This window comes from Heteronotia binoei, chromosome 6, assembly GCF_032191835.1.
Source record: "Heteronotia binoei isolate CCM8104 ecotype False Entrance Well chromosome 6, APGP_CSIRO_Hbin_v1, whole genome shotgun sequence".
Lineage (NCBI taxonomy): Eukaryota > Metazoa > Chordata > Lepidosauria > Squamata > Gekkonidae > Heteronotia > Heteronotia binoei.
In genome coordinates this window covers 139,930,467-139,957,832 of record NC_083228.1, presented here as the reverse complement: position 1 = coordinate 139,957,832, position 27,366 = coordinate 139,930,467, and the positions used below count along the sequence as shown (strand labels likewise).

At 50.9% G+C, this 27,366-nt stretch overlaps 1 protein-coding gene across 1 annotated transcript in view; it reads left to right on the top strand.

Annotated features, from left to right (window-relative positions):
• The first annotated feature begins 5,328 nt into the window (after window positions 1-5,328).
• LOC132574377 (alkaline phosphatase-like) overlaps window positions 5,329-27,366 on the top strand; it is a 54,440-nt gene continuing 32,402 nt past the window's right edge. The window contains exons 1-5 of the mRNA XM_060242740.1: window positions 5,329-5,364; window positions 9,021-9,204; window positions 21,410-21,525; window positions 23,163-23,337; window positions 25,912-26,084. Of these exons, the coding sequence (XP_060098723.1) occupies window positions 5,329-5,364; window positions 9,021-9,204; window positions 21,410-21,525; window positions 23,163-23,337; window positions 25,912-26,084 (684 nt within the window). The remainder of the gene's footprint in view (window positions 5,365-9,020; window positions 9,205-21,409; window positions 21,526-23,162; window positions 23,338-25,911; window positions 26,085-27,366) is intronic.

Here is a 27,366-nt window from a genome sequence, read left to right as displayed (position 1 = left end):
CACCCCACCCTGCCTCCAATAAGCATCTTGACAGAAGGTCCAAAGGTGAGTGGAAGAGCAAAGAAACCAACCGTCCTTCCACCTCTTGCCTTTTCCACACAGAGGCTCCGGCTGGGCTCAGAAACTCCCGCGTTCGGCAGCAAGATGGGCCGCTTGAACACCCTGGGGATCGGCGGACTCCTTTGCTTTTGCGCCCATCTTTTGGCTGCATCCTTAGGTGAGGTGGAGACCTGTTGGTTTCTTGGCATCGATGGGAAAAGTCTGGCTGCGTTTGGCCATTAGCACAGGGATTGAGGCAAGCCCTTCCTTCCTTCCTTCCTTCCTTCCTTCCTTCCTTCCTTCCTTCCTTCCTTCCTTCCTTCCTTCCTTCCTTCCTTCCTTCCTTCCTTCCTTCCTTCCTTCCTCCCTCCCTCCCTCCCTCCCACCCTGGGGTCATTTTGTAGAAAAATAGGTGGTGGAACTCAGTATAATTCATTAGCATATCCCACCACCACCCCCAGCCAAAAGCAACCTGATGCAAGAAAGGAGAGCCCCGGACGAGCGAGACCTGCTTGGGCTGGTTAGAGATCCAGCCAGCCCAAGCAGGCCTCGCTTGCCTGGGGCTCTCCTGGGCCGCCCCCCCCCCCAGTCAAAAGGCCAACAAGCCACCCACTGCCCAGAATCACATCAGAAGTGGAGCAAGGGTAGCATGGGCTTCTCCAGAGGTTCATCAGGGCTGCCGGGGGTGTGGCAAAGCCCCTGGTGGCTGGCTGGCTGCACGCTCTCCTAATCCAGGGATTGTTATGCAGCTGCACCTCCTATTCAACAGACAAGGTGGGTGGGGAGGAAGACGGGGAGCCCTCAGAAAGGTTCAGGAGTTGTGCTCCTGTGAGCTCCTGCTGAATCCGAGACTTCCTTCCTTCCCCTTCCTCTCCCTTCCCTTCGTTTTTTGACAAGGAAATCTTGCTACCTTTTGGAGTACTGGTGCCACCCAACTCTTTAAGGTGCTTGATCTAAGGATGTGTGAGCTGCTATTTGCTGGAAAGACTCAAACCCCGTTGGGGAGGCGGGAGCTATATTCATGACACGACAGGCCCCCCCTCCCCCGCTCCGGTCCCAACCTCTCCTGGTTTTTGTAGCATTTGGGTGCTTCTCTGCCGTGGAACCAGTCGATGGGTCGCTCTCCCTCTACTTTTCTGATTCCCAACTTTGATTTCGAGCCTCCCGTCACCTTGGGCAAAACGCAGGCGCTTCTGGTCACCTTCCGTGCTCTCTTGCAGAAAATGTTTTCCTGGAGTTCCTCAAGCCAGGAGGTGGAATCTTCGGCGATCACAGTTCGTTTACTCTTTTTCTGTTGCTGTTAGGGTTGCCAAGTCCAATTTAAGAAATATCTTGGGACTTTGGGGGTGGAGCCAGGAGACTTTGGGGGTGGAGGCAGGAGACTTTGGGGGTGGAGCCAGGAGACATTGGGGGTGGAGCCAAGATTAAGGCTGTGACAAGTATCACTGAACTCCAAAGGGAGTTCTGGCCATCACATTTAAAGGGACGGTGCACTTTTTCAGTGCCTTCCTTCCATAGGAAATAACGGATAGGGGCACCTTCTTTTGGTCCAATCCCCCTGGTCCAATCTTTTTGAAACTTGGCGGGTATTTTGGGGAGAGGCACTAGATGCTATACTGAAAATTTGGTGCCTCTACCTCAAAAAACAGCCCCCCTCCGAGCCCCAGATACCCATGGATCAATTCTCCATTATTTTCTATGGGAATAAATCTCCCTAGGGAATAATAGTTCCCAGCAGACATTTCCCTCCCCTCCCCCCGCTTTCTGACGACCCTGAAGCGGGGGGAGGGCCTCCAAACCGGGGGATCTCCTGCCCCCACCTGGGGATTGGCAACCCTACTCTTTCTCTGTTGCGGTAAATGTTTTTCCAAACTTTGTGAAACCGGCAGACGGCTCTCGGTTAGGGTTGTCAAGTCTGTATTAGAAAAGACCTGGAGACTTTGGGGGTGGATTCAGGTGGGGTTTGGGGAGGGGTCTTCGCGTGGGACAAGGCCACAGAGCCCACGCTGTTCTTTCCAGGGGTTAAACTCTGACAGGTTTTGGTGCAAACAGCAATAGAAACAAATTGCACCGATCTACCATGCAAACGATACATTCTTGTCAAATAATACAGTATCACAATATAGTGAAGGGCTGCCTAGTCCAATTCAAGAAATATCTGGGGACTTTGGGGGTGGAGCCAGGAGCAAGGCTGTGACAAGCATAAGTGAACTCTGAAGGGAGTTCTGCCCATCACATTTAAAGGGACTGGGATCCTTTTAAATGCCTTCCTTCCATAGGAAATAATGAAGGATAGGGGCACCTTCTTTGGGGGCTCATAGAATTGGACCCCCTGGTCCAATCTTCTTGAAACTTGGGGGGTATTTTGGGGAGAGGCACTGGGTGCTGTACTGAAAATGTGGTGCTTTTACCTCAAAAAACAGCCCTACAAAAGCCCCAGATACCCGCGGATCAATTCTCCATTATTTCGTCTGGGAATTATAGGGAATAATAGAATTCCCACCAGACACTTCCCTTCCCTCCCCCCGCTTTTTGCTTACCCTGAAGTGGGGAGAGGGCCTCTAAACCGGGGGATCCCCTGCCCCCACCTGGGGGTTGGCAACCCTAATATAGTGCCAACATTCATGTAGAAAGCACCGTGATAACAGCCAGACTTCTGGGACTCTGTGTCAATGTCTCTTTAAACCCAGTGGAAAAGCTCCGCAGCATGTGAATTTATTTAAGAGAAGTGGAAGAAGGCGTGGCCACCAGCATATCACCAACTCAATAGTCTGTCTTAACTGCTTCAATCATTGCATTTCTATTTTGTTACTGAATGTGTAATTTATTCATTTAATTGTTTGTGGCATTTTGTGAGCCGCTCTGAGCCCGTTTCGGCGGGGAGGGTGGGATATAAATCAAATCCATCAATCAATAAAATAAATACATTTAAAGAGACATTTAAAAAGACAGCCAGTTTGGCGTAGTGGTTAAGTGCGTGGACTCTTATCTGGGAGAACCGGGTTTGATTCCCCCGCTCCTCCAGTTGCAGCTGCTGGAATGGCCTTGGGTCAGCCAGAGCTCTGGCAGAGGCTGTTCTTGAAAGGGCAGCTTCTGGGAGAGCTCTCTCAGCCCCACCCACCTCAGAGGGTGTCTGTTGTGGGGGGGAGAAGATATAGGAGATTGTAAGCCACTCTGAGTCTCTGATTCAGAGAGAAGGGTGGAGTATAAATCTGCAGTCGTCTCTTCTTCTAAAAAGACCTTGACGCAGAGTCCTGGCAGTTTGGCTATTGTAACTGTGATTTCTACATGAATTTGGTGGGCTCTCCTTCCTTGGAGGTTTTTCAAAAGAGGCTAGATGGCCATCTGACAGCAATGAGGATCCTGTGAATTTAGGGAGAGGTATTTGTGAGTTTCCTGCATTGTGCAGGGGGTTGGACAAGATGACCCCGGAGGTCTCTTCCAACTCTAGGATTCTATGATTCTATTGTTTGCATTGTTATTCGGTGGGGTTTGTTTTTATTCTCTCCAGGGGAGCTGACTTCTGCCAGCTGGAGATCAGCTATAAAAGCAGGAGATCCCCAGGCCCCGCCTGGAGGCTGGCAACCCTACTCTCCATGCACTCCAGGGTCACTTTAGTGAGAGCCAATGGGGTGTTTTCCATCGTTGGCCTTCCAGGGGTCAGCCCGCTCGAAGACGGAAAGGGGAACACGTTAACATGTTAATTTTTTCTAACAGGTATCAGTAGCAGAGCTGATAGCGCATCTCGCTCTGTGGAGGGAGATGGGAAACTCGTTAATGGTTAAATGGTAAAAGGGTGAGAACTTAAAACAAGGTTCAAGTCCCCACTCTCGAACGAAACTGCCTTGGATAGTTCGTTTTTTGTACTCCTTAACAAAGCAGAGTCGAAATGGTCTTTAAAAACCGACGCACTTATTCGGAACTGCCTAGAACCAAATTTAATTTTCAATTTATACACCGTCCTATTCCGCAAGCGGGCTCAGGGCGACTTACAACATTCAATCAACATTAAAATGAATCCCTTCAAGAACATCATCAGCAGTGTTGCCTCTAAGCTGAGTTAGCGTGAGCTAGCTCCAGGAGTCATTTTGTAAAAAAATAGGTGGTGGAGCTCATCCAGGGTTTGTCAAGAACATAAGAACATAAGAGAAACCATGTTGGATCAGGCCAGTGGCCCATCCAGTCCAACACTCTGTGTCACATAAGAACATAAGAGAAGCCATGTTGGATCAGGCCAATGGCCCATCCAGTCCAACACTCTGTGTCACATAAGAACATAAGAGGAGCCATGTTGGATCAGGCCAGTGGCCCATCCAGTCCAACACTCTGTGTCACATAAGAACATAAGAGGAGCCATGTTGGATCAGGCCAATGGCCCATCCAGAACAACACTCTGTGTCACATAAGAACATAAGAGAAGCCATGTTAGATCAGGCCAGTGGCCCCTCCAGTCCAACGCTCTTGTCACATAAGAACATATGAGAAGCCATGTTGGATCAGGCCAGTGGCCCATCCAGTCCGACGCTCTGTATCACACAGTGGCCAATACACACACACACACACTGTGGCTAATAGCCACTGATGGACCCTGCTCCATATTTTTATCCAATCCCCTCTTGAAGCTGGCTATGCTTGTAGCCGCTGCCACCTCCTGTGGCAGTGAATTCCACATGTGAATCACCCTCTGGGTGAAGAAGTACCTCCTTTTATCCATTCTAACCCGACTGCTCAGCAATTTCATCGAATGCCCACGAGTTCTTGTATTGTGAGAAAGGGAGAAAAGGACTTCTTTCTCTACCTTCTCCATCCCATGCATAATCATGTCAACCTCTATCATGTCACCCCACAGTTGACGTTTCTCCAAGCTAAAGAGCCCCAAGCAGCTGCACCTACTCTTCAATGGACAAGGAGGTGGAACTCTCAGAAGGAGGAGGTGGAACTCTCAGGAGGAGGAGGAACTCTCAGAAAGGTTCAGGAGCTGTGCTCCTGTGAGCTCCCACTGAATCCGAGGCCTGGCTAGCTCACAGATTTCTAGCCTCCAGCGCACACGTTTTTGTCTTAGCTCAGGAAGGGTGACCCCCAGAGAGCACTAATTGATGCAGGAGCTCACAACTTTAATGCGAGCCGCTCACAAAGTAGAATTTTTGCTCACAAGACTCTGCAGCTTAGAGGGAACAATACATTGATCATCGCCACAAAAATGTTGATCCTCTTCAAGAGCAGTAATCCGTACAACCACCACACGACATCGTGGAGGCTGGAAGCTTTCCACACAGCTCAAGCTCCTTGATGGTCGGGTGCTGGGGGAGCAGTGGCCGTATCAGGGTAAGAATGATGGACTAGAACAGGAGTGGCTAAACTGTGGTTTGGGAGCCACATGCGGCTCTTTCACACACGTTGCGTGGCTTTCGAAGCCCCCACCGCCCTGTCATCCATCTGAGAGAAGGCATTTCTCTCTTTAAATCACTTCAGCCAGTTTGGTGTCGTGGTTACGTGCGCAGACTCTTATCTGGGAGAACCGGGTTTGATTCCCCACTCCTCCACTTGCAGCTGGTGAAATGGTCTTGGGTCAGCCAAAGCTCTGGCAGAGGGTGTCCTTGAAAGGGCAGCTTCCAGGTGAGCTCTTTCAGCCCCACCCACCTCACAGGGTGTCTGTTGTGGGGGGAGAAGGTAAAGGAGATTGTAAGCCGCTCTGAGATTCAGAGTATAGGGTGGGATATAAATCCAGTATCATCTGTTTGATTCCCCACTCCTCCACTTGCACCTGCTGGAATGGCCTTGGGTCAGCCAGAACTCTCATAGGAGTTGTCCTTGAAAGGGCAGCTTCTGTCAGAGCTCTCTCAGCCCCACCCACCTCACAGAATGTCTGTTGTGGGGGGAGAAGACATGGGAGATTGTAAGCCACTCTTAGTCTCTGATTTAGGGAGAAGGGCGGGGTATAAATCTGCATTCATCTTCTTCCTCCTCCACTTGCAGGTGCTGGAATGGCCTTGGGTCAGCCAGAGCTCTTGCAGAGTTGTCCTTGAAAGGGCAGCTGCTGTGAGAGCCCTCTCAGCCCCACCCACCTCCCAGGGTGTCTGTTGTGGGGGGAGAAGACATAATAATAATAATAATAATAATAATAATAATAATAATAATAATAATAATAAACTTTTATTTATACCCCGCCCTCCCCGCCTAGGCAGGCTCAGGGCGGCTAACAGGACATGGTAAACCATGACACAGATAAATAACAGATAATATAATTAATAATTTAGACAATAAAACCAATAAAACAGTATGACATTAAAATACAATCGAATGGCGTATAAGATGGCTCGGTATTACTGATCTTATCAGGAGTTCTGTCTTAAAAAGCTAGCTGGAAGAGGGCAGTTTTGCAGCAGATTGTAAGCCACTCTGAGTCTCTGATTCAGGGAGAAGGGCGGGGTATAAATCTGCAATTCTTCTTCTTCTTCGAGGCAAGCCAACTGGCAAGTTGGAGAATGCGTTAAAGTTAGATTTCTTCCCATCTCTCCCTCCCTTCTCCCTCTCCATCTATTTTCCTTCCTTCCTTCCTTCCTTCCTTCCTTCCTTCCTTCCTTCCTTCCTTCCTTCCTTCCTTCCTTCCTTCCTTCCTTCCTTCCTTCCTTCCTCCCTCCCTCCCTCCCTCCCTCCCTCCCTCCCTCCCTCCCTCCCTGTCTTGCAGCTGTCAAACATCTTGATGTGTATTCTACGTGGCTCTTACATTAAGCAACTTTGACCACCCCTGGGCTAGAATCTGACCGGTCAGCAAATCCCTACTTCTCCCATGGAAGCTTTACTGAGTGATCTTGGGGTGGGGGTGAGGGGGACGTGTCCAAAGTTGATAAAATCATGCACAGGGTGGAGAGTGTTGACCAAGGGACCTTTTCCTCCTTCTCTCAAAATACTAGAATTCGAGGGCTTCCCGTGAAACTGACGGGCAGGATTTTGACTGCGTCCTGCCCATAGACAGTTCGCAGTCCACAGAACACCCGACCTTTGTCCTTCATGACCCCTTTTCCCGCCAGGGGTCTGCTGACTCATAAACCAGTGACCCACTTCTGCCTGACTCCTGGTCCTCCCCCCGCCGATCTGTACAAAGCTGCTGATAAGGGTTGTACCTGAGACTAATCTCCTCCGGGCTGCCTTCTATGAGCATAGCCAGCTTCAAAGGGGATTGGATAAACATCTGGAGCAGAGGTCCATCAGTGGCTATTAGCCACAGGGCATAGATGGAACTCTCTGTCTGGGGCAGTGATGCTCTGTATTCTTGGTGCTTAGGGGGGGGCACAGTGGGAGGGCTTCTAGTGTCCTGGCCCCTCTGATGGACCTCCTGATGGCACCTGGGTTTTTTGGCCACTGTGTGACACAGAATGTTGGACTGGAAGGGCCATTGGCCTGATCCAAGATGGCTTCTCTTATGTCTTATGACACTAAATTGTTCAGGGTGGTGAGAACCAGAGAAGATTGTGAGGCACTCCAAAGGGATCTGTTGAGGCTGGGTGAGTGGGCGTCAACATGGCAGATGAGGTTCAATGTGGTCAAGTGCAAAGTAACGCACATTGGGGCCAAGAATCCCAGTTACAAATACAAGTTGATGGGGTATGAACTGGTAGAGACTGACCAAGAGAGAGATCCTGGGATCGTGGTAGAGAACTCACTGAAAATGTCAAGACAGTGTGCGATTGCAATAAAAAAGGCCAACGCCATGCTGGGAATTATTAGGAAGGGAACTGAAAACAAATCAGCCAGTTATCATAATGCCCCTGTATAAATCGATGGTGCGGTCTCATTTGGAATACTGTATGCAATTCTGGTCCCCGCACCTCAAAAAGGTTATTATAGCATTGGAAAAAGTGCAGAAAAGGGCAACTAGAATGATTCAAGGTTTGGAACACTTTCCCTATGAAGAAAGGTTAAAATGCTTGGGGCTCTTTAGCTTGGAGAAACGTCAACTGCGGGGTGACATGATAGAGGTTTACAAGGTTATGCATGGGATGGAGAAAGTAGAGAAAGAAGTCCTTTTCTCCCTTTCCCTCAATACAAAAACTCATGGGCATTCAATGAAATTGCTGAGCAGTCAGGTTAGAACGGATAAAAAGAAGTACTTCTTCACCCAAAGGGTGATTAACATGTGGAATTCACTGCCACAGGAGGTGGTGGCGGCTACAAGCATAGCCAGCTTCAAGAGCAGATTGGATAAAAATATGGAGCAGAGGTCCATCGGTGGCTATTAGCCACTGTGTGTGTGTGTGTGTGTGTATATATATATTTGGCCACTGTGTGCAACAGAGTGTTAGACTGATCCATTGGCCTGATCCAACATGGCTTCTGTTATGTTCTGGGGCAGTGATGCTCTGTCTTCTTGGTGCTTGGGAGGGGCAACAGTGTGAGGACTTCTAGTGTCCTGGCCTCACTGATGGACCTCCTGATGGCACTTGGGGTTTTTTGAGGCCACTGTGTGACACAGAGTGTTGGACTGGATGGACCATTGGCCTGAACCAACATGGCTTCTCTTCTGAAATGCAGACAACAATGGCCAAGAAAACCAGGTGCCATCAGGAGGTCCATCAGTGGGGCCAGGACACTAGAAGCCCTCACACTGTTCCCCCTCCCAAGCATCAAGAATACAGAGCAACACTTGCCCCAGAAAGAGAGACCCAACAGTACACTATGGCTAATAGCCACTGATGGACCTCTGCTCCAGATGTTGATCTAATCCCCTCTTGAAGCTGTCTATGCTTGTAGCCGCCGCCACCACCTCCTGTGGCAGTGAATTCCACGTGTTAATCACCCTTTGGGTGAAGAAGGACTTCCTTTTATCTGTTCTAACCCAACTGCTCAGCAATTTCATGGAGTGCCCATGAGGTCTCGTATTGTGAGAAAGGGAGAAAAGGACTTCTTCCTCAACCTTCTCTATCCGACGCATCATCTTGTAGACCTCAATCATGTCACCCCTCCATCGACGTTTCTCCAAGCTCAAGAGCCCTAAACTAAGACTTCTCAAGCAAGGCGATAACTTCCTTCTCTTCCTAACTCTTCTAGAGGATGAGAAAGACCCAAAATATTGGAATGCGAGAGCCAGGCAGACTCTGGAATCTGCACTCCAGCTGACCCCAGTGGCCCATCGAGCGAAGAACATTATCCTTTTCCTGGGAGACGGTAAGTCTGAGTGTACCTGGATGCACCCAGGTGGACACAGGGGCCAGGTTGTCATTCAGCATCCTTTCAGAGCCATTCAGCCAGTTTGGTGTGGTGGTGAAGCGCGCGGACTCTTATCTGGGAGAATGGGGTTTGATTCCCCACTCCTCCACTTGCAGCTGCTGGAATGGCCTTGGGTCAGCCATGGCTCTTGCAGAGCTGTCCTTGAAAGGGCAGATTCTGGGAGAGCTCTCTCAGCCCCACCCACCTCACAGGATGTCTGCCTCCTGAGAACCAGTTTGGTGTAGTGGTTAAGTGTGCAGACTCTTATCTGGGAGAACCGGGTTTGTTTCCCCACTCCTCCACTTGCACCTGCTAGCATGGCCTTGGGTCAGTCATAGCTCTGGCAGAGGTTGTCCTTGAAAGGGCAGCTGCTGTGAGAGCCCTCTCAGCCCCACCCACCTCACAGAGTGTCTGTTGTGGGGGGAGAAGATACAGGAGATTGTAAGCCATTCTTGAGTCTCTGATTCAGAGAGAAGGGTGGGGTATAAATCTACAGCTGTCTTCTTCTTCCTTCCTTCTGTCCATCTATCTTGTGGGTCTCAAACATACGACGTCCAATTCTTGCGGCTCGCAAACATTTGACATTCAGAGAGAAGGAAAGGAAAGGCTCCCTGTGCAAGCACCAGTCGTTTCCGACTCTGGGGTGACGCTGCTTTCACAACGTTTTCACGGCAGACTTTTTATGGGGTGGTTTGCCATTGCCTTACCCAGTCATCTATGCTTTCCCCCCAGCAAGCTGGGGACTCCTTTGACCAACCTAGATGACGCTTCCACCCTAGACCCATCTTAGACCCTTGCCAGTTCGGCTTTCGCCCGGGCTATGGGACGGAGACAGTACTGGTCGCCCTGGTAGATGATCTCCAACGGCATCTGGATCGGGGCGGTGTGGCGGTGCTGATGCTGTTAGATCTGTCGGCCGCGTTCGACACGGTCGACCATCGGCTACTGACCTGCCACCTCGCCGACATAGGGGTGAGGGGTCTGCCTTACAGTGGCTCTCCTCCTTCCTTGAGGATCGGGGACAAAGGGTGGCTATTGGGGGCGAGCGGTCCCGGAGGCGCACACTGGACTGTGGAGTGCCCCAGGGGGCAGTTCTCTCACCAATGTTATTCAATATCTATATGCGCCCTCTTGCCCAGATTGCCAGGAGATACGGACTTGGGTGCCATCAATATGCAGATGACACCCAACTCTGTCTGCTGATGGACGGCCGGCCTGACTGCGTCCCTGAGAATTTAGACCGGGCCTTGCAGGACATGGCAACTTGGTTGAGGGAGAGCGGGCTGAAATTGAATCCAGCGAAGACAGAAGTCCTTTGTCTGGGTCGGGGCGCTCGGGAAGGGGAAATACCTCTTCTGGTCTTCGACGGGGCGCCGCTGAAAGCGGCGCACCGGGTTAGGAGTCTGGGAGTTTTACTGGAGCCTTCATTATCAATGGAGGCCCAGATTGCAGCCACCGCCAAGTCAGCCTTTTTCCACCTAAGGCGGGCAAGGCAGTTGGCCCCCTTCCTGGAGCACCAAGATCTGGCAACGGTACTTCACGCAACGGTCACCTCGAGACTGGATTACTGTAATGCCCTCTACATGGGGCTGCCTCTGTACCGAACCCGGAAGCTGCAGCTGGTGCAGAATGCAGCGGCTAGACTGTTGCTGGGGCTTCCTAAATGGGAGCACATACAGCCTGGACTGCGCGAGCTGCACTGGCTGCCAGTTATATATCGGGTTCGTTACAAAGTGCTGGTCATTACCTTTAAAGCCCTATATGGTCGAGGACCTGTCTACCTTAGGGACCGTCTCTCCCCATATGAACCCCAGAGAGCACTGAGGTCAGCCGGGAAAAACCTGCTGACTGTCCCCGGACCGAGAGAGGTGAAGCTGCAAAGCACCCGTAACCGGGCCTTCTCCTCTGTAGCCCCGAGCCTATGGAACCAACTTCCAGAGGAAATGCGGGCCCTGCGGGACCTTGAACAATTCCGCAGGGCCTGCAAGACCTTCCTCTTCCGACTGGCTTTCGCTGACGAAGAAAGAAATTGCTAATGATAACCGCCATCCTAAAAGAACAGTATTAGCACTTTTATTAACTTAATTAACTAATTTTTAAACCTAATCAGAATTTTAATGCTTAAATGTAATTTTGTGTTTTTTGCTTTCTTTGTATAATTGAAATTTGTATGATGTTGTTAGCCGCCCTGAGCCTGCTTCAGCGGGGAGGGCGGGATACAAATAAAATTATCTAATCTTATCTAATCTAATCTAACCTCGGAAGGATGGAAGGCTGAGTCAACCACTGGATGCTCTGCTTCAAATTTGGTGCATCTATCTAAAAAAAATAGTCCCCCCCTCCAGATCCCCTGATACCCAGGGATCAGTTCTCCATTATACCCTATGGGAATCGGTCTCCATAGGGAATAATGGAGTGCCCAGCAGACATATCCCTCTCCCCTCCGCCACTTTCTGATGACCTTGAAGCAGGGGGAGGACCCCCAAAGCAAGGATCCTCTGCCCCCACCTGGGGACTGGCGACCCTTCTCCGCTCCCAAACTTCGCTTTTCCCAACCCCCACTCCCAAAATTTGCAGAATTTTTTTCAGTCCAGCGTTGGCAACCCTTGATTCTGTGCCAGGGGCATTTCCATCCTTTCTCCCCTGCCCAGGAGTTTGTCCCTTCCAAGGCTGCTTTGATTGATCTAATTACTTAAATAATCTACTTTATTTAACTCATTTATATCCCACCTTTCACCCCAGTGGGAACCCAAAGCAGTTGACAGCACTCAGAGAGCCAGTTTGGTGTAGTGGTTAAGTGTGTGGGATGCTTGTCTGGGAGAACAGGGTTTGATTCCCCACTCCTCCACTTGCACCTGCAGGAATGGCCTTGGGTCAGCCAGAGCTCTCTTATCTGGAAGAACTGGGTTTGATTCCCCACTCCTCCACTTGCAGCTGCTGGAATGGCCTTGGGTCAGCCATAGTTCTCTTATCTGGGAGAGCCGGATTTGATTCCCCACTCCTCCACTTGCAGCTGCTGGAATGGCCTTGGGTTAGCCATAGTTTATTATTATTATCTGGGAGAACAGGGTTTGATTCCCACTCTTCCACTTGCAGCTGCTGGGATGGCCTTGGGTCAGCCATAGCTCTGTTATCTTGGAGAACAGGGTTTGATTCCCCTCTCCTCCACTTGCAGCTGCTGGGATGGTCTTGGGTCAGTCAGAGCTCTCTTATATGGGAGAGCCAGATTTGATTCCCCACTCCTCCACTTGCAGCTTCTGGAATGGCCTTGGGTCAGCCATAGCTCTCTTATCTTGGAGAGCCGGATTTGATTCCCCACTCCTCCACTTGCACCTGCTGGAATGGCCTTGGGTTAGCCATAGCTCTCTTATCTGGGAGAACAGGGTTTGATTCCCCATTCCTCCACTTGCAGCTGCTGGGATGGCCTTGGGTCAGCCATAGCTCTCTTATCTTGGAGAGCCGGATTTGATTCCCCACTCCTCCACTTGCACCTGCTGGAATGGCCTTGGGTTAGCCATAGTTCTCTTATCTGGGAGAACAGGGTTTGATTCCCCACTCCTCCACTTGCACCTGCTGGAATGGCCTTGGGTCAGCCAGAGCTCTCTTATCTGGGAGAACCGGGTTTGATTCCCCACTCCTCCACTTGCAGCTGCTGGAATGGCCTTGGGTCAGCCAGAGCTCTCTTATCTGGGAGAACCGGGTTTGATTCCCCACTCCTTCACTTGCAGCTGCTGGAATAGCCTTGGGTCAGCCATAGCTCTCTTATCTTGGAGAGCCGGATTTGATTCCCCACTCCTCCACTTGCACCTGCTGGAATGGCCTTGGGTTAGCCATAGCTCTCTTATCTGGGAGAACAGGGTTTGATTCCCCACTCCTCCACTTGCAGCTGCTGGGATGGCCATGGGTCAGTCAGAGCTCTCTTATCTGGGAGAGCTGGATTTGATTCCCCACTCCTCCACTTGCACCTGCTGGAATGGCCTTGGGTCAGCCATAGCTCTCTTATCTTGGAGAGCCGCATTTGATTCCCCACTCCTTCACTTGCACCTGCTGGAATGGCCTTGGGTCAGCTACAGCTCTCATAGTGGCTGTCCTTAAAAGGGCAGCTTCTGGGAAAGCTCTCTCAGCCCCACCCACCTCACAGGGTGTCTGTTGTGGGGGGGAAAGATAAAGGAGTTTGTGAGCCGCTCGGAGACTCTGGTGCAGAGGGAAGGGTGAGGTATAAATCTACAGTCTTCTAGCTGTCTGTCTGTCTGTTTGATGTAGTGGTTAAGTGTGCAGACTCTTATCTGGGAGAACTGGGTTTGATCTCCCACTCCTCCACTTGCAGCTGCTGAAATGGCCTTAGGTCTGCCATAGCTCTTGCAGTGCTGTCCTTGAAAGGGCAGCTTCTGGGAGAGCTCTCTCAGTCCCACCCACCTCACAGGGTGTCTGTTGTGGGGGAAGGAGATTGTGGGCTGCCCTGAGACTCTGAGTGAGAGCAGGATATAAATCCAATACCTTCTTTACTGACTTGTTTACTGATTTGTTTACCTTGACTTCCAGAAAGCTTTTGATAAAGTTCCTCATCAAAGGCTCCTTAGAAAGCTTGAGAATCATGGAGTAAAAGGACAGGTCCTCTTGTGGATCAAAAACTGGCTGAGTAATAGGAAGCAGAGAGTGAGTATAAATGGGCAGTCTTCGCAGTGGAGGACGGTAAGCAGTGGGGTGCCACAGTGCTCGGTACTGGGTCCCATGCTCTTTAACTTGTTCATAAATGATTTAGAGTTGGGAGTGAGCAGTGAAGTGGCCAAGTTTGCGGATGACACTAAATTGTTCAGGGTGGTGAGAACCAGAGAGGATTGTGAGGAACTCCAAAGGGATCTGTTGAGGCTGGGTGAGTGGGCGTCAACGTGGCAGATGCGGTTCAATGTGGCCAAGTGCAAAGTAATGCACATTGGGGCTAAGAATCCCAGCTACAAATACAAGTTGATGGGGTGTGAACTGGCAGAGACTGATCAAGAGAGAGATCTTGGGGTCTTGATAGATAACTCACTGAAAGTGTCAAGACAGTGTGCGTTTGCAATAAAAAAGGCCAATGCCATGCTGGGAATTATTAGGAAGGGAATTGAAAACAAATCAGCCAGTATCATAATGCCCCTGTATAAATCGATGGTGCGGTCTCATTTGGAGTACTGTGTGCAGTTCTGGTCGCCGCACCTCAAAAAGGATATTATAGCTTTAGAGAAGGTGCAGAGAAGGGCAACTAGAATGATTAAAGGGCTGGAGCACTTTCCCTATGAAGAAAGGTTGAAACGCTTGGGACTCTTTAGCTTGGAGAAACGTCGACTGCGGGGTGACATGATAGAGGTTTACAAGATAATGCATGGAATGGAGAAAGTAGAGAAAGAAGTACTTTTCTCCCTTTCTCACAATACAAGAACTCGTGGGCATTCGATGAAATTGCTGAGCAGACAGGTTAGAATGGATAAAAAGAAGTACTTCTTCACCCAAAGGGTGATTAACATGTGGAATTCACTGCCACAGGAGGTGGTGGCGGCCACAAGTATAGCCACCTTCAAGAGGGGTTTAGATAAAAATATGGAGCAGAGGTCCATCAGTGGCTATTAGCCATAGTGTATGTGTGTATATAACATTTTTTGCCACTGTGTGACACAGAGTGTTGGACTTGATGGGCCGTTGGCCTGATCCAACATGGCTTCTCTTATGTTCTTATGTTCTTATGAAAGCCAGTTTGGTGCAGTGGTTAAGTGTGCGGACTCTTATCTAGGAGAACCGGGTTTGATTCCCCACTCCTCCACTTGCAGCTGCTGGAATCAGGCACAGCTCTTGTAGGAGTTGTCTTTGAAAGGGCAGATTCTGGGAGTGCCCTCTCAGCCCCACCCACCTCACAGGGTGTCTGTTGTGGGGGGAGAAGATAGAGATTGTAAGCCGCTCCAAGACTCTGATTCAGAGAGAAGGGCGAGATATAAATCTGCAGTGGTCTTCTTCTTCCTTTCTGTCTTACCTTGGCCCAAGGTCACCCAGCGACCTTTCCTGATCCAAGTGGGGATTCGAACTCGTGTCTCCCGGATACAAGTCCATCACTTTAACCGCCGCACCACACTGGCTCGCCTCTCGCAGGCTTTCGCATACACCCGCCCGTGTGTTATGTAAAAATAAACCAGATGTCGCCTTTTCCTTCGGAACAATTTAGGTAATCCAATATGCAGCCAAATGTTCCGTCGGCCCTAATAAAAGGTATTATGCAGATTGTGTTCTGGGAGTTTGGATTTTTCTTTTAGGCCGGCGCGGCTGACGACAACGACATGCAAGAACGGGGCCTCTCCTAAAGCAATCTCTAAGAACAATGCGTGGGGCTGCGTTTTGAATAAGCACTTTTGAAATACCTACAAGAGACACTGTGTCTGCGATTACGGATGCCGCAATTGAAGCGTTCCAAAGATGCGCCGTCTGACACATCGATGCTGCCTGCTCTTCAAAAGCGGGCACGTTTTGTTTGACTTGGATGCACGTTTAAGTTGGGTCATCTCGGCTTGATTTAAATACTATGCTGTCAAGACGAAAGAGCTCTGTGCCTAGGGTTGCCTGGTCCAATTCAAGAAAGGTCTGGGGACTTTGGGGGTGGAGCCAGGAGCAAGGGTGTGACAAGCACAATCGAACTCTGAAGGGAGTTCTGGCCATCACATTTTAAAGGGACCGCACACCTTTTAAATGCCTTCCCTCCTTGGAAATAATGAAGGATAGGGGCACCTTCTTTGGGGGCTCATAGAACTGGACCCCCCTGGTCCAGTCTTTTTGAAACTTGGAGGGTCTTTTGAGGAGTGGCATCAGATGCTATGCTGCAAATTTGGTGCCTCTGCCACAAAAAGCAGCCCCCCCCCCAGAGCCCCAGATACCCACAGATCAATTCTCCATTATACCCTATGGAAATCTGTCTCCATAGGGAATAATGGAGTGCCCAGCAGACATTTCCCTCCAACCCCCCTCCCCCGCTTTCTGATGACCCTGAAGCGGGGGGGAAGGCCTCCAAACCGGGGGATCCCCTGCCCCCACCTGGGGATTGGCAACCCTATCTGTGCCCCTCCGCGCCCTGGGGTGCCATGATAGGAGCCTGGCGCCCGATTTATCCTGGGCTGACACAACTGCAAGCAACTGGGGTTGCCAATCCCCAGGTGGGAATCAAAAAGCCCCACGTGAACCAGCTTCTATATCCAATTACACAACAAGAAAAACCCATTCAAATATAAATAATTGTATTTAACCCACATATATATTGCTTTCATCAAAACAACCACAATACCCAGTCCTTTGAACAAAAGGAAGCATTTACACCCAGAGTTCTTTTTCCTTTATATGGTGAAATTGTCCAGCTGTTCCATGGAATCCCGGTGTGATCTTCCCAATGATGAACCTCTCTCAATGGATGCAGCCAAATTTTCAAAGAGGAAAGTAGTACTAATACCCTTGTTTCGCAAAAGCTTTTTCAAGCTCCGAAAGACCTCTTAGCAGAGAACTTCTTCAAGCGGCAATAAACCTCTTGGTAGAGAGCATATTCAAGCTGGAATAGACATCTTAGCAAAGAGCCAAAGAAAGATGTTTATTCCAGCTTGAATATGCTCTCTACCAAGAGGTTTATTGCCACTTGAAGAAGTTCTCTGCTAAGAGGTCTTTCGGAGCTTGAAAAAGCTTTTGCGAAACAAGGGTATTAGTACTACTTTCCTCTTTGAAAATTTGGCTGCATCCATTGAGAGAGGTTCATCATTGGGAAGATCACACCGGGATTCCATGGAACAGCTGGACAATTTCACCATATAAAGGAAAAAGAACTCTGGGTGTAAATGCTTCCTTTTGTTCAAAGGACTGGGTATTGTGGTTGTTTTGATGAAAGCAACATATGTGGGTTAAATACAATTATTTATATTTGAATGGGGTTTTTCTTGTTGTGTAATTGGATGTAGAAGCTGGTCCACGTGGGGCTTTTTGTTTCCTTGTTCTTTTCTGCCGTGATACTCTTTGTATGTTGTAATCCTCTGGTGGGGCCAAGGGATCCCCTGGATTGAATGCCATTTTTGGATTGCTTCAGGGCCGTCAGAAGAAGAAAGAAGAAGAAGAAGATGATGATGATATTGGATTTATATCCCGCCGTCCACTCCGAAGAGTCTCAGAGCGGCTCACAATCTCCTTTACCTTCCTCCCCCACAACAGACACCCTGTGAGGTAGATGAAGATATTGGATTTATATCCCGCCCTCTACTCCAAAGAGTCTCAGAGGGGCTCACAATCTCCTTTCCCTTCCTCCCCCACAACAGACACCCTGTGAGGTAGATGAAGATATTGGATTTATATCCCGCCCTCCACTCCAAAGAGTCTCAGAGTGGCTCACAATCTCCTTTCCCTTCCTCCCCCCCAACAGACACCCTGTGAGGTAGATGAAGATATTGGATTTATATCCCGCCCTCCACTCCGAAGAGTCTCAGAGCGGCTCACAATCTCCTTTACCTTCCTCCCCCACAACAGACACCCCGTGAGGTAGATGAAGATATTGGATTTATATCCCGCCCTCCACTCCGAAGAGTCTCAGAGCGGCTCACAATCTCCTTTACCTTCCTCCCCCACTACAGACACCCCGTGAGGTAGATGAAGATATTGGATTTATATCCCGCCCTCCACTCCAAAGAGTCTCAGAGCGGCTCACAATCTCCTTTACCTTCCTCCCCCACAACAGACACCCTGTGAGGTAGATGAAGATATTGGATTTATATACCGCCGTCCACTCCGAAGAGTCTCAGAGCGGCTCACAATCTCCTTCACCTTCCTCCCCCACAACAGACACCCTGTGAGGTGGGTGGGGCGGAGAGGGCTCTCCCAGCAGCTGCCCTTTCAAGGACAACCTCTGCCAGAGCTATGGCTGACCCAAGGCCATGCTAGCAGGTGCAAGTGGAGGAGTGGGGAATCAAACTCGGTTCTCCCAGATAAGAGTCCTCATACTTAACCACTACACCAAACTGGCTCTCTCAGAAAGCAGGGGGGAGGGAGGGAAATGTCTGCTGGGCGCTTCGTTATTCCCTACGGAGGCCAATTCCTATAGGATATAATTGTGAATTGATCCATGGGTATTTGGGGCTCTGGGAGGGCTGTCTTTTGAGGTAGAGGCACCAAATTTTCAGCGTAGCATCCGGTGCCTCTCCTCAAAACACCCTCCGAGTTTCAAAAGGATTGGACTGGGAGGGTCCAATTCTATGAGCCCTCAAAGAAAGTGCCCCTCTACGTCATTATTTCCAATGGAGGGTAGGAAATTTAGAAGGTGTGCGGTCCCTTTAGATGTGATGGAGTCCAATGATGCTTGTCACAACCTTGCTCCTGGCTCCACCCCCAAAGTCTCCTGGCTCCACCCCCAAAGTCCCCAGATATTTCTTGAATCGGACCTGGCAACACGAAAAGCAACTGTGCCGTGGGGGTGGGGCTGTTCTGCACAGGTGGCAGCCCCATTTAAATGAGACAGTGTGCCCCAGCATCAAAGGTTGCCAACCCCAGGTGGGAAAATTCCTGGAGATTTCACGGTGGAGTCTAGGAGCGGCAGAGTTCGTGCAGGCAAAGGGAGACCGGCAGCTATTAGTACTCCTTTCTTCCCTAGAAGTTTCCCAAGGCAACCCTAGAGGAGAGCCAGTGCGGCATAGTGGTTAGAGCACAGAGAGAGCCGAGTTCAAGTCCTCACTTTCTTCAGGAAGCTCACTTAACAATCTTCGGCCTGTTACTCTCTTTCAGACTAAGCTGCTTGACCGAGTTTTGCGGGGGAGATCCCAGAGTTGGTTCGGAAGAGTTATAAGTAGGGTTGCCATCTCCGGGTTGGGAAATACCTGGAGATTGGGGGTGGAGCCTGGGGAAGGGGAGCATAATACCAGGCGGTGGGATTCTAGCAGGAGCTCCTTTGCATATTAGGCCACACACCCCTGGTGTAGCCAATCTTCCAAGAGCTTACAGAAAGAGCCTTGCCAGCTCTTGGAGGATTGGCTCCACCAGGGGGTGTGGCCTAATATGCAAAGGAGCTCCTGCTAGAATCCCACCCCTGATAATTCCATAGAGTCAATCCTCCAGAGCACCATTTTCTCTTGAGAGGAAGGGGACATTCACCCTCGAGAAGAAGGATCCTTCACAGGAAGTCCAGTGTTCCATTTCCTCCAGAGGAACTGATCTCCATAGTCCAGAGCAGGGGTGACCAAACGGTGGATGGGAGCCACGTGGCTCTTTCAGACATATTGTGTGGCTCTCGAAGGCTCCACCACCCATTGGCTGCCTTGGAGAAGGCATTTCTCTCTTGTAATCACCTCTCCAGTGGCTTGGAGAATACTTCCCAAGCCAGTGGCTTGGAGAAAGTTAAAAGTTGCTTTCTTTCCACCTCTCCCTCTCCTCTCCTCACCTTCCTTCCTTGGCCCCACTGATGGACCTTCCTGATGGCACCTGGGTTTTTTGGCCACTGTGTGACACAGAGTGTTGGACTGGATGGGCCGTTGGCCTGATCCAACATGACTTCTCTTATGTTATCATGTGACACAGAGTGTTGGACAGGATGGGCCATTGGCCTGATCCAACATGGCTTCTCTTATGTGACACAGAGCGTTGGACTGGATGGGCCATTGGCCTGATCCAACATGGCTTCTCTTATGTTATCATGTGACACAGAGTGTTGGACTGGATGGGCCATTGGCCTGATCCAACATGGCTTCTCCTATGTTCTTATGTGACGCAGAGTGTTGGACTGGATGGGCCACTGGCCTGATCCAACATGGCTTCCCTTGTGTTCTTATGTGACACAGAGTGTTGGACTGGAGGGGCCACTGGCCTGATCCAACATGGCTTCTCTTCTGTTCTTATGTGACGCAGAGTGTTGGACTGGAGGGGCCACTGGCCTGATCCAACATGGCTTCTCTTCTGTTCTTATGTGACGCAGAGTGTTGGACTGGATGGGCCACTGGCCTGATCCAACATGGCTTCTCTTATTTTCTTATGTGATGCAGAGTGTTGGACTGGAGGGGCCACTGGCCTGATCCAACATGGCTTCCCTTATGTTCTTATGTGACGCAGAGTGTTGGACTGGATGGGCCACTGGCCTGATCCAACATGGCTTCCCTTGTGTTCTTATGTGACGCAGAGTATTGGGCTGGATGGGCCACTGGCCTGATCCAACATGGCTTCTCTTCTGTTCTTATGTGACGCAGAGTGTTGGACTGGAGGGGCTACTGGCCTGATCCAACATGGCTTCTCTTATTTTCTTAAGTGACGCAGAGTGTTGGACTGGATGGGCCACTGGCATGATCCAACATGGCTTCCCTTGTGTTCTTATGTGACACAGAGTGTTGGACTGGAGGGGCCACTGGCCTGATCCAACATGGCTTCTCTTCTGTTCTTATGTGACGCAGAGTGTTGGACTGGAGGGGCCACTGGCCTGATCCAACATGGCTTCTCTTCTGTTCTTATGTGACGCAGAGTGTTGGACTGGATGGGCCACTGGCCTGATCCAACATGGCTTCCCTTGTGTTCTTATGTGACACAGAGTGTTGGACTGGAGGGGCCACTGGCCTGATCCAACATGGCTTCTCTTCTATTCTTATGTGACGCAGAGTGTTGGACTGGATGGGCCACTGGCCTGATCCAACATGGCTTCCCTTGTGTTCTTATGTGACGCAGAGTGTTGGACTGGAGGGGCCACTGGCCTGATCCAACATGGCTTCTCTTATTTTCTTAAGTGACGCAGAGTGTTGGACTGGAGGGGCCACTGGCCTGATCCAACATGGCTTCTCTTATTTTCTTAAGTGACGCAGAGTGTTGGACTGGATGGGCCACTGGCATGATCCAACATGGCTTCCCTTGTGTTCTTCCTTCCTTACCTCAAACATCTGATGTTCCTGTCTTGTGGCTCTCAGACATCTGATGTTTATTCTGTGTGGTCCTTACGTTAAGCAAGTTTGGCCACCCCTGGTTTAGAGGTTAGTAGCAATTCAGGTGGGGTGGTGTTTCCAGCAACCACCTGGAGGTTGGCAACCTGGGAGAAGGAGAGCTTCTTTTGCCTTGCCAGTCTCATGTCGAAAAGAAGCCTTCAAAGGAAGAAGACATCGTGATTCTCGTAGCTTCTGGCGGTTCTAATCCAGGCAGTGGTGTGTTTCAGGCATGGGCGTCCCCACCATCTCTGCAGCCCGCATCTACAAGGGCCAGCTGGAAGGAGGCTCCGGCGAGGACGCTGTGCTGGCGATGGAGAAATTCCCCTACATGGCCCTGTCCAAGGTGGGAGTCTCAGCTTGCCCCTGGAGTTACCGCCAGGGAAGGGAGTGTCTCTGTCTGCTGCCCTGTTCATTCTGCAATAGATGAGGGCCAGACGTTCCTAAGGAGTTCACAGCTTACAAAGGAAGAACTGGGGATTTGGCGGGGGGGGGGAGAGTCTAGAGTGGGTGGGATTTGGGGGAGAAGAGGGGCCTCAGCAGGGTAGAATGCCCTAGAGTCCACACCACCACCACCCCGCCCCAAGTAGCTTTTCCCTCCATCTGGACTCAGAGATGGACATTTTTACTCTACTTGTGTCTGATGAAGGGAGTTTTGACTCCAGTGTCATGTCGAGGTTAAGAGGCAGCATGGTGCAGTAGTAAAGGGCCACAGACTCTTTTGTGGAGAACTGGGTTCGATTCCCCACTCCTCTTTCGCATGCAGCCAGCTGGGTGACCTTGGATCAGTTACGGTTCTTTCAGAGCTCTCTCAGTCTCAGCTAACTCACAGGGTGTCTGTTGTGGAAGGGAAGGCGATTGTAAGCTGCTCTGAGACTCCTTAAGGTAGAGAAAAGTGGTACATAAAAACCTCCTTTGCCTCCTCCTCTTCTTCTTCCTCCTTGTCCTCCTCCTCCTTCTCTTCTTCTTCTCCACCTCCTCCTCCTTCTCTTCTCCACCTCCTCTTCTTTTCTTCCTTGTCCTCTACCTTCTCCTCTTCTCCACCTCCTCCTCTTCTCCACCTCCTCCCCCTTCTCCTCCTCTTCTTCCTCCTTGTCCTCCTCCTCCTTCTCTTCTCCACCTCCTCTTCTTCACCTCCTCTTCTTCTCCACCTCCTCCCCCTTCCTCCCCTCTCCTTCTCTTCTTTCTCCTTGTCCTCCTCCTCTTTCTCTTCTCCACCTCCTCCTTCCTTGTCCTCCACCTCCTCCTCTTCTCTACCTCCTCCCCCCTTCCCTTCTCCTCTTTCTCTTCTCTACTTCCTCCTCGTCTTCTTCCTTGTCCTCCACCGTCTCCTCCTCTTCTTCTCCACCTCCTCATCCTCTTCTTCTTCTCCACCTCCTTCGCCCTTCCTCCCCTCCCTTTCTCCTCCTCCTCTTCTTTCTCCTTGTCCTCCTCCTCTTTCTCCTCCTCCTCTTCTCTACCTCCTCTTAATCTCCTACTCCTCTTCTTCTTCCTTGTCCTCCACCTTCTCCTCCTCTTCTTCTACACCTCCTCCTCTTCTTCTACACCTCGTCCTCCTCCCCCCCCCCTTCTCCTCCTCCTCCACCTCTCAAAAACTTACACCCTGGAACTGTTGTTGGTCTCAGAGGTCCTGCTGGATTCGATTCAGAAGCCCAGAGGCAGTATTATTGAGGTCACATGGGCAGGAGGAGGGGCTCCTTAAAAAGTTGGCAGCTCTGATGCCAAGTAGGACAAGGTTCCTTTACTGCCAATAGCAAAGGAAATCCAACAGATGCAGCTTCAACCAGGTAGGGAAGAAAAGACAAATCCGTAGCTGCTGGGATTTCCTCTGAGGTTGCTAGCAGAGGTCTCCACCCTCGTTCTGTCTGTGCTGATTCCTCATGCCAATGTGTGGCGGCACTCTGGGCTCTGTGCCATGCAGCTGCCCACCCATGTCGTGCCCGAGTGCCCTGACCCATGCGGCTTCCTTGTTTCCTTTGGCAGACTTACAACGTTGACCGGCAAGTGGCAGACAGTGCCGGAACGGGGACTGCCTACCTGTGTGGGGTGAAAGCCAACGCCAAGACTTTGGGCGTGAGTGCCACGGCCGTCTACAACCAGTGCAATACCACCTTTGGCAACGAGGTGAACTCCATCCTACATCGGGCAAAGTTGGCAGGTAGGATTGCTGGGCAGGGGGGATCGGAAGAGGGGGGAAGGAGGGACAGAACCGGTTTCCCCTGGGTTTGATCTGCCTGAGTTAAGAAGAAGAAGATATTGGATTTATACCCTGCCCTTTCCTCTGAATCTCAGAGTCATAGGCTGCAATAAAAAAGATAAAGGAAAGGTCCCCTGTGCAAAGCGCCAGTCGTTTCCGACTCTGGGGCGACGTTGCTTTCACAACGTTTTCACGGCAAGACTTTTTTGCGGGGTGGTTTGCCGTTGGCGTGGAGTGGTAAAACAGCAGTACTGTGATCTGAACTCTCTGCTCACAACCTGAGTTCTATCCCAGTGGAAGCTGGGTTTTCAGGTAGCCGGCTCAAGGTTGACTCAGCCTTCCATCCTTCCGAGGTCGGTCAAATGAGTACCCAGCTTGCTGGGGGAAAGTGGAGACGACTGGGGAAGGCAATGGCAAACCACCCCGTAAAAAGTCTGCCGTGAAAACGTTGTGAAAGCAATGTCACCCCAGAGTCGGAAACGACTGGTGCTTGCACAGGGGACCTTTCCTTGCCTTGCCATGGCCTTCCCCAATCATCTACACTTTCCCCCCAGCAAGCTGGGTACTCATTTCACCGACTTTGGAAGGATAGAAGGCCGAGTCAACCTGGAGCTGGCTACCTGAACCCAACTTCCGCCGGGATCGAACTCAGGTCGTGAGCAGCGCTTAGGACTGAAGTACTGCAGCTTTAACACTCTGCGCCACGGGGCAGTTCCACACACGGGGCTGCAACCACACATGCTAAATAATGCAGTTCTTGCTACAAAAAAAAAAAAAGCCCCGGTTCTCTTCCAAGGACCAGCATCATGAGCCTCCCTCATGGAAGAGAAAGCACTTTTCTCAAACCTCTGTCTCCACCCACTTGACATCATTCTTCACTCCTTTGAACCTGGTGTGCCCAGGTGTATCCTTAGATCACACAGAAGCATTTTAGGAGCTGTCCTGGAAGGCATTCTGGGAAAGCCTCCAGGACTCACCTGGAGATAGTCTCTCGGGCTGGTTGAGCCCAACACCCTTCCCACTCTCTCTCCTGCCTGGAGGGGGGGGGGAGGAGCTGGCTCATCCGGTGGTCTCTTCAGCCAGATCTGTGAGCATCTCTTAAGACACAGCCAAACTGTGGCTCAGGAGCCTTATGTGGCTCTTTCGCATATATTTTGTGGCTCTTGAAGCCCTTTCAGCTAACTTGGGAAAGTTTTTGTCGCTTTAAATCACTTCTTCAAGTCTAGCCAGATGGCAGCTTGGAGAATGCATTTAAAGTTAAAGTTGCTTTCTTTCTACCTCTACCCCTCCCCATCTATTTTCCTTCCTTCCTTCCTTCCTTCCATCATAGAGTTGGAAGGTACCTCCAGGGTCATCTAGTCCAACCCCCTGCATAATGCAGGAAACTCACACACACACACACACCCTAAATGCACAGGATCTTCATTGCTGTCAGATGGCCATCTAGCCTCTGCTTCAAAACCTTCGAGGAAGGAGAGCCAGCCTTCCTACCGGAAGAGATTAGGCCCTGCAGGACCTCGCTCAGTTCCGCAAGGCCTGTAAGACCGCTCTCTTCCGGCAAGCCTTCAGTCGACTGTAGGAGAATTCTGGAACAAGTGTCTTCCTGAGAATATGAGTAACATCTGATTTGTTAGCACCAACTGTAGATTGTTTTAACTTGTACTGTTAATGGTTTTATTGATTTTATTACTGCAATCATAGTTTACTATGATTTGATGTAAGCTGCCCTGAGCCCGCCTCGACAGGGAGGGCAGGGTATAAATAAAATTAAACATAAACTTCCTCCCTCCATCTCTCCCTGCCTCCTTCCCTTTCTCCCTCCCACCCTTCCTCTCTCCCTCCCTCCTTTCCTCCTTCCCTCCTTTCCTCCCTCCCTTCCTCTCTCTCTCTCCCTTCCTCTCTCCCTCCTTTCTTCCCTCCCTCTCTCTTCCTCCCTCCCTTCCTCTCTCCCTCCCTCCCTCTCTCCCTCCTTTCTTCCCTCCCTCTCTCTTCCTCCCTCCCTTCCTCTCTCTCTCCCTCCCTCCTTTCCTCCCTCCCTCTCTCTTCCTCCCTCCTTTCCTCCCTCCCTCTCCCCCTCCCTTCCTCTCTCCCTCCTTTCTTCCCTCCCTCTCTCTTCCTCCCTCCCTTCCTCCCTCCCTCTCTCTTCCTCCCTCCTTTCCTCCCTCCCTCTCTCCCTCCCTTCCTCTCTCTCCCTCCTTTCCTCCCTTCCTCTTTCCCTCCCTCCCCTCTCCCTCCCTCCCTCTCTCTCTCCCTTCCTTCCACCTTGCGGCTTTCAAACATCTGACATTTATTCTCTGTGGCTCTTACATTAAGCACATTTAGCCACCCGTGTCTTAAGAGGGAACCCTGGAATTCCAGGGACTACTTCCCCCCCACCAATGGGGTGGTGGGGGTTTCGAGAGCCACACTCACACTCCTGCTTGTCTCCGAGCTCAGAGAAAGAAACCGCTTGCCCCCTCTCCCAGGAGGTGAGGCATTTCTCCACGGCCTGCTCCCCCCAGTTCCTTGACCCCCGTCTGTCCTCCCTTCTCCCAGGCAAGGCTGTGGGGATTGTGACGACCACCCGCATCCAGCACGCCTCTCCGGGGGCCTCCTATGCCCACTCGGTCAACCGGGAGTGGTACGCCGACGACGACTTGCCAGAAGATGCCCTCCGGGAGGGCTGCAAAGACATCGCTTACCAGCTGGTCCACAACACAGACATCGATGTGAGTGCACAGCTACGACACGAGACAACAGTGTGATATGGTGACTGAAAAGGCAAATGCAATGTTGGGCTGTAGCAACAGAAGCAGGGCCGGCTCGCCCACTAGGGAAACTAGGTGGTCGGCTAGGGCACGGGGAGAGTGGGGCGCTGAATCAGGCTCCCCTCCCACCCCAGTGGCGGTGGAGTCAGGAGCAAGGGTGTGACAAGCATAATTGAACTCCAAAGGGAGTTCTGGCCATCACATTTAAAGGGACGGCACACCTTTTAAATGCCTTCCCTCCACTGGAAATAATGAAGAATAGGGGCACCGTCTTGGGGGACTCATAGAATTGGGCCCTCTAATCCAATCTTTTTGAAACTCGGAGGGTATTTTGGAGAGAGGCGCTGGATGCTATGCTGAAAATGTGCCACCTCTACCTTAAAAAACAGTCTCCCCAGAGTCCCAGATACCCATGGATCAATTCTCCATTATACCCTATGGGAATGGGTCTCCATAGGGAATAATGAAGTGCTCAGCTAACATTTCCCTCCCCCTCCCTGCTTTCTGGTGACCCTGAAGTGGAGGGAGGGCCTCCAAACCAAGGGATCCCCTGCCCCCACCTGGGGATTGGCAACCCTACCTCTATGGCTGGGGAAAACCTGACTATATTAATATCTCAATAATTCTGCCCTCCCTAAGGTCCACCCCAAATCCCCAGGACCTGGACCTAGCAACCTTAATTAGAGGTGCTGGGTGTGTATGGGGATTCAGGGAGGGGCGTGGCTCAGTGGAAGTGCCTCTGCTTGGCATGCAGAAGGTCTCCAGTTCAATCCCCGGCATCTCCAGTTTTAAAGGACAAGGCAGGAGATGATGGGAAAGGCCTTTTCTTGGGACAGCCGTTGGCAGTCTGAATCGACAGTCCCAACCCTGATAGACCAGAGGTTCGATTCAGTAGAAGGAAACTTCACAGGTTCATGTGTGACCTGCTAGGCTTGCCAATCTCCAGGTGGGGCCCCAGAGACTTCCTGGAATTACAACTGATCTCCAGGCTACAGAGATCAGTTCCCCTGGAGATAATGGCAGCTTTGGCGAGTGGACTCTGTGGCATTGTCCCCCACTGAGGACCCTGTGTGAGACGGGATGCTGGATTAGAGGGGCGCTCACTGGTCTGATCCAGCAGGGCTCTTCTGATGTTCTTATGAAGGCCTCGGCCTCTCTACCCTGTTGTTGGCCCTCCGGAGGAACTGGTTGGCCACTGTGTGAGACAGGAGGCTGGACCAGATGGATCTTCACTGGTCTGATC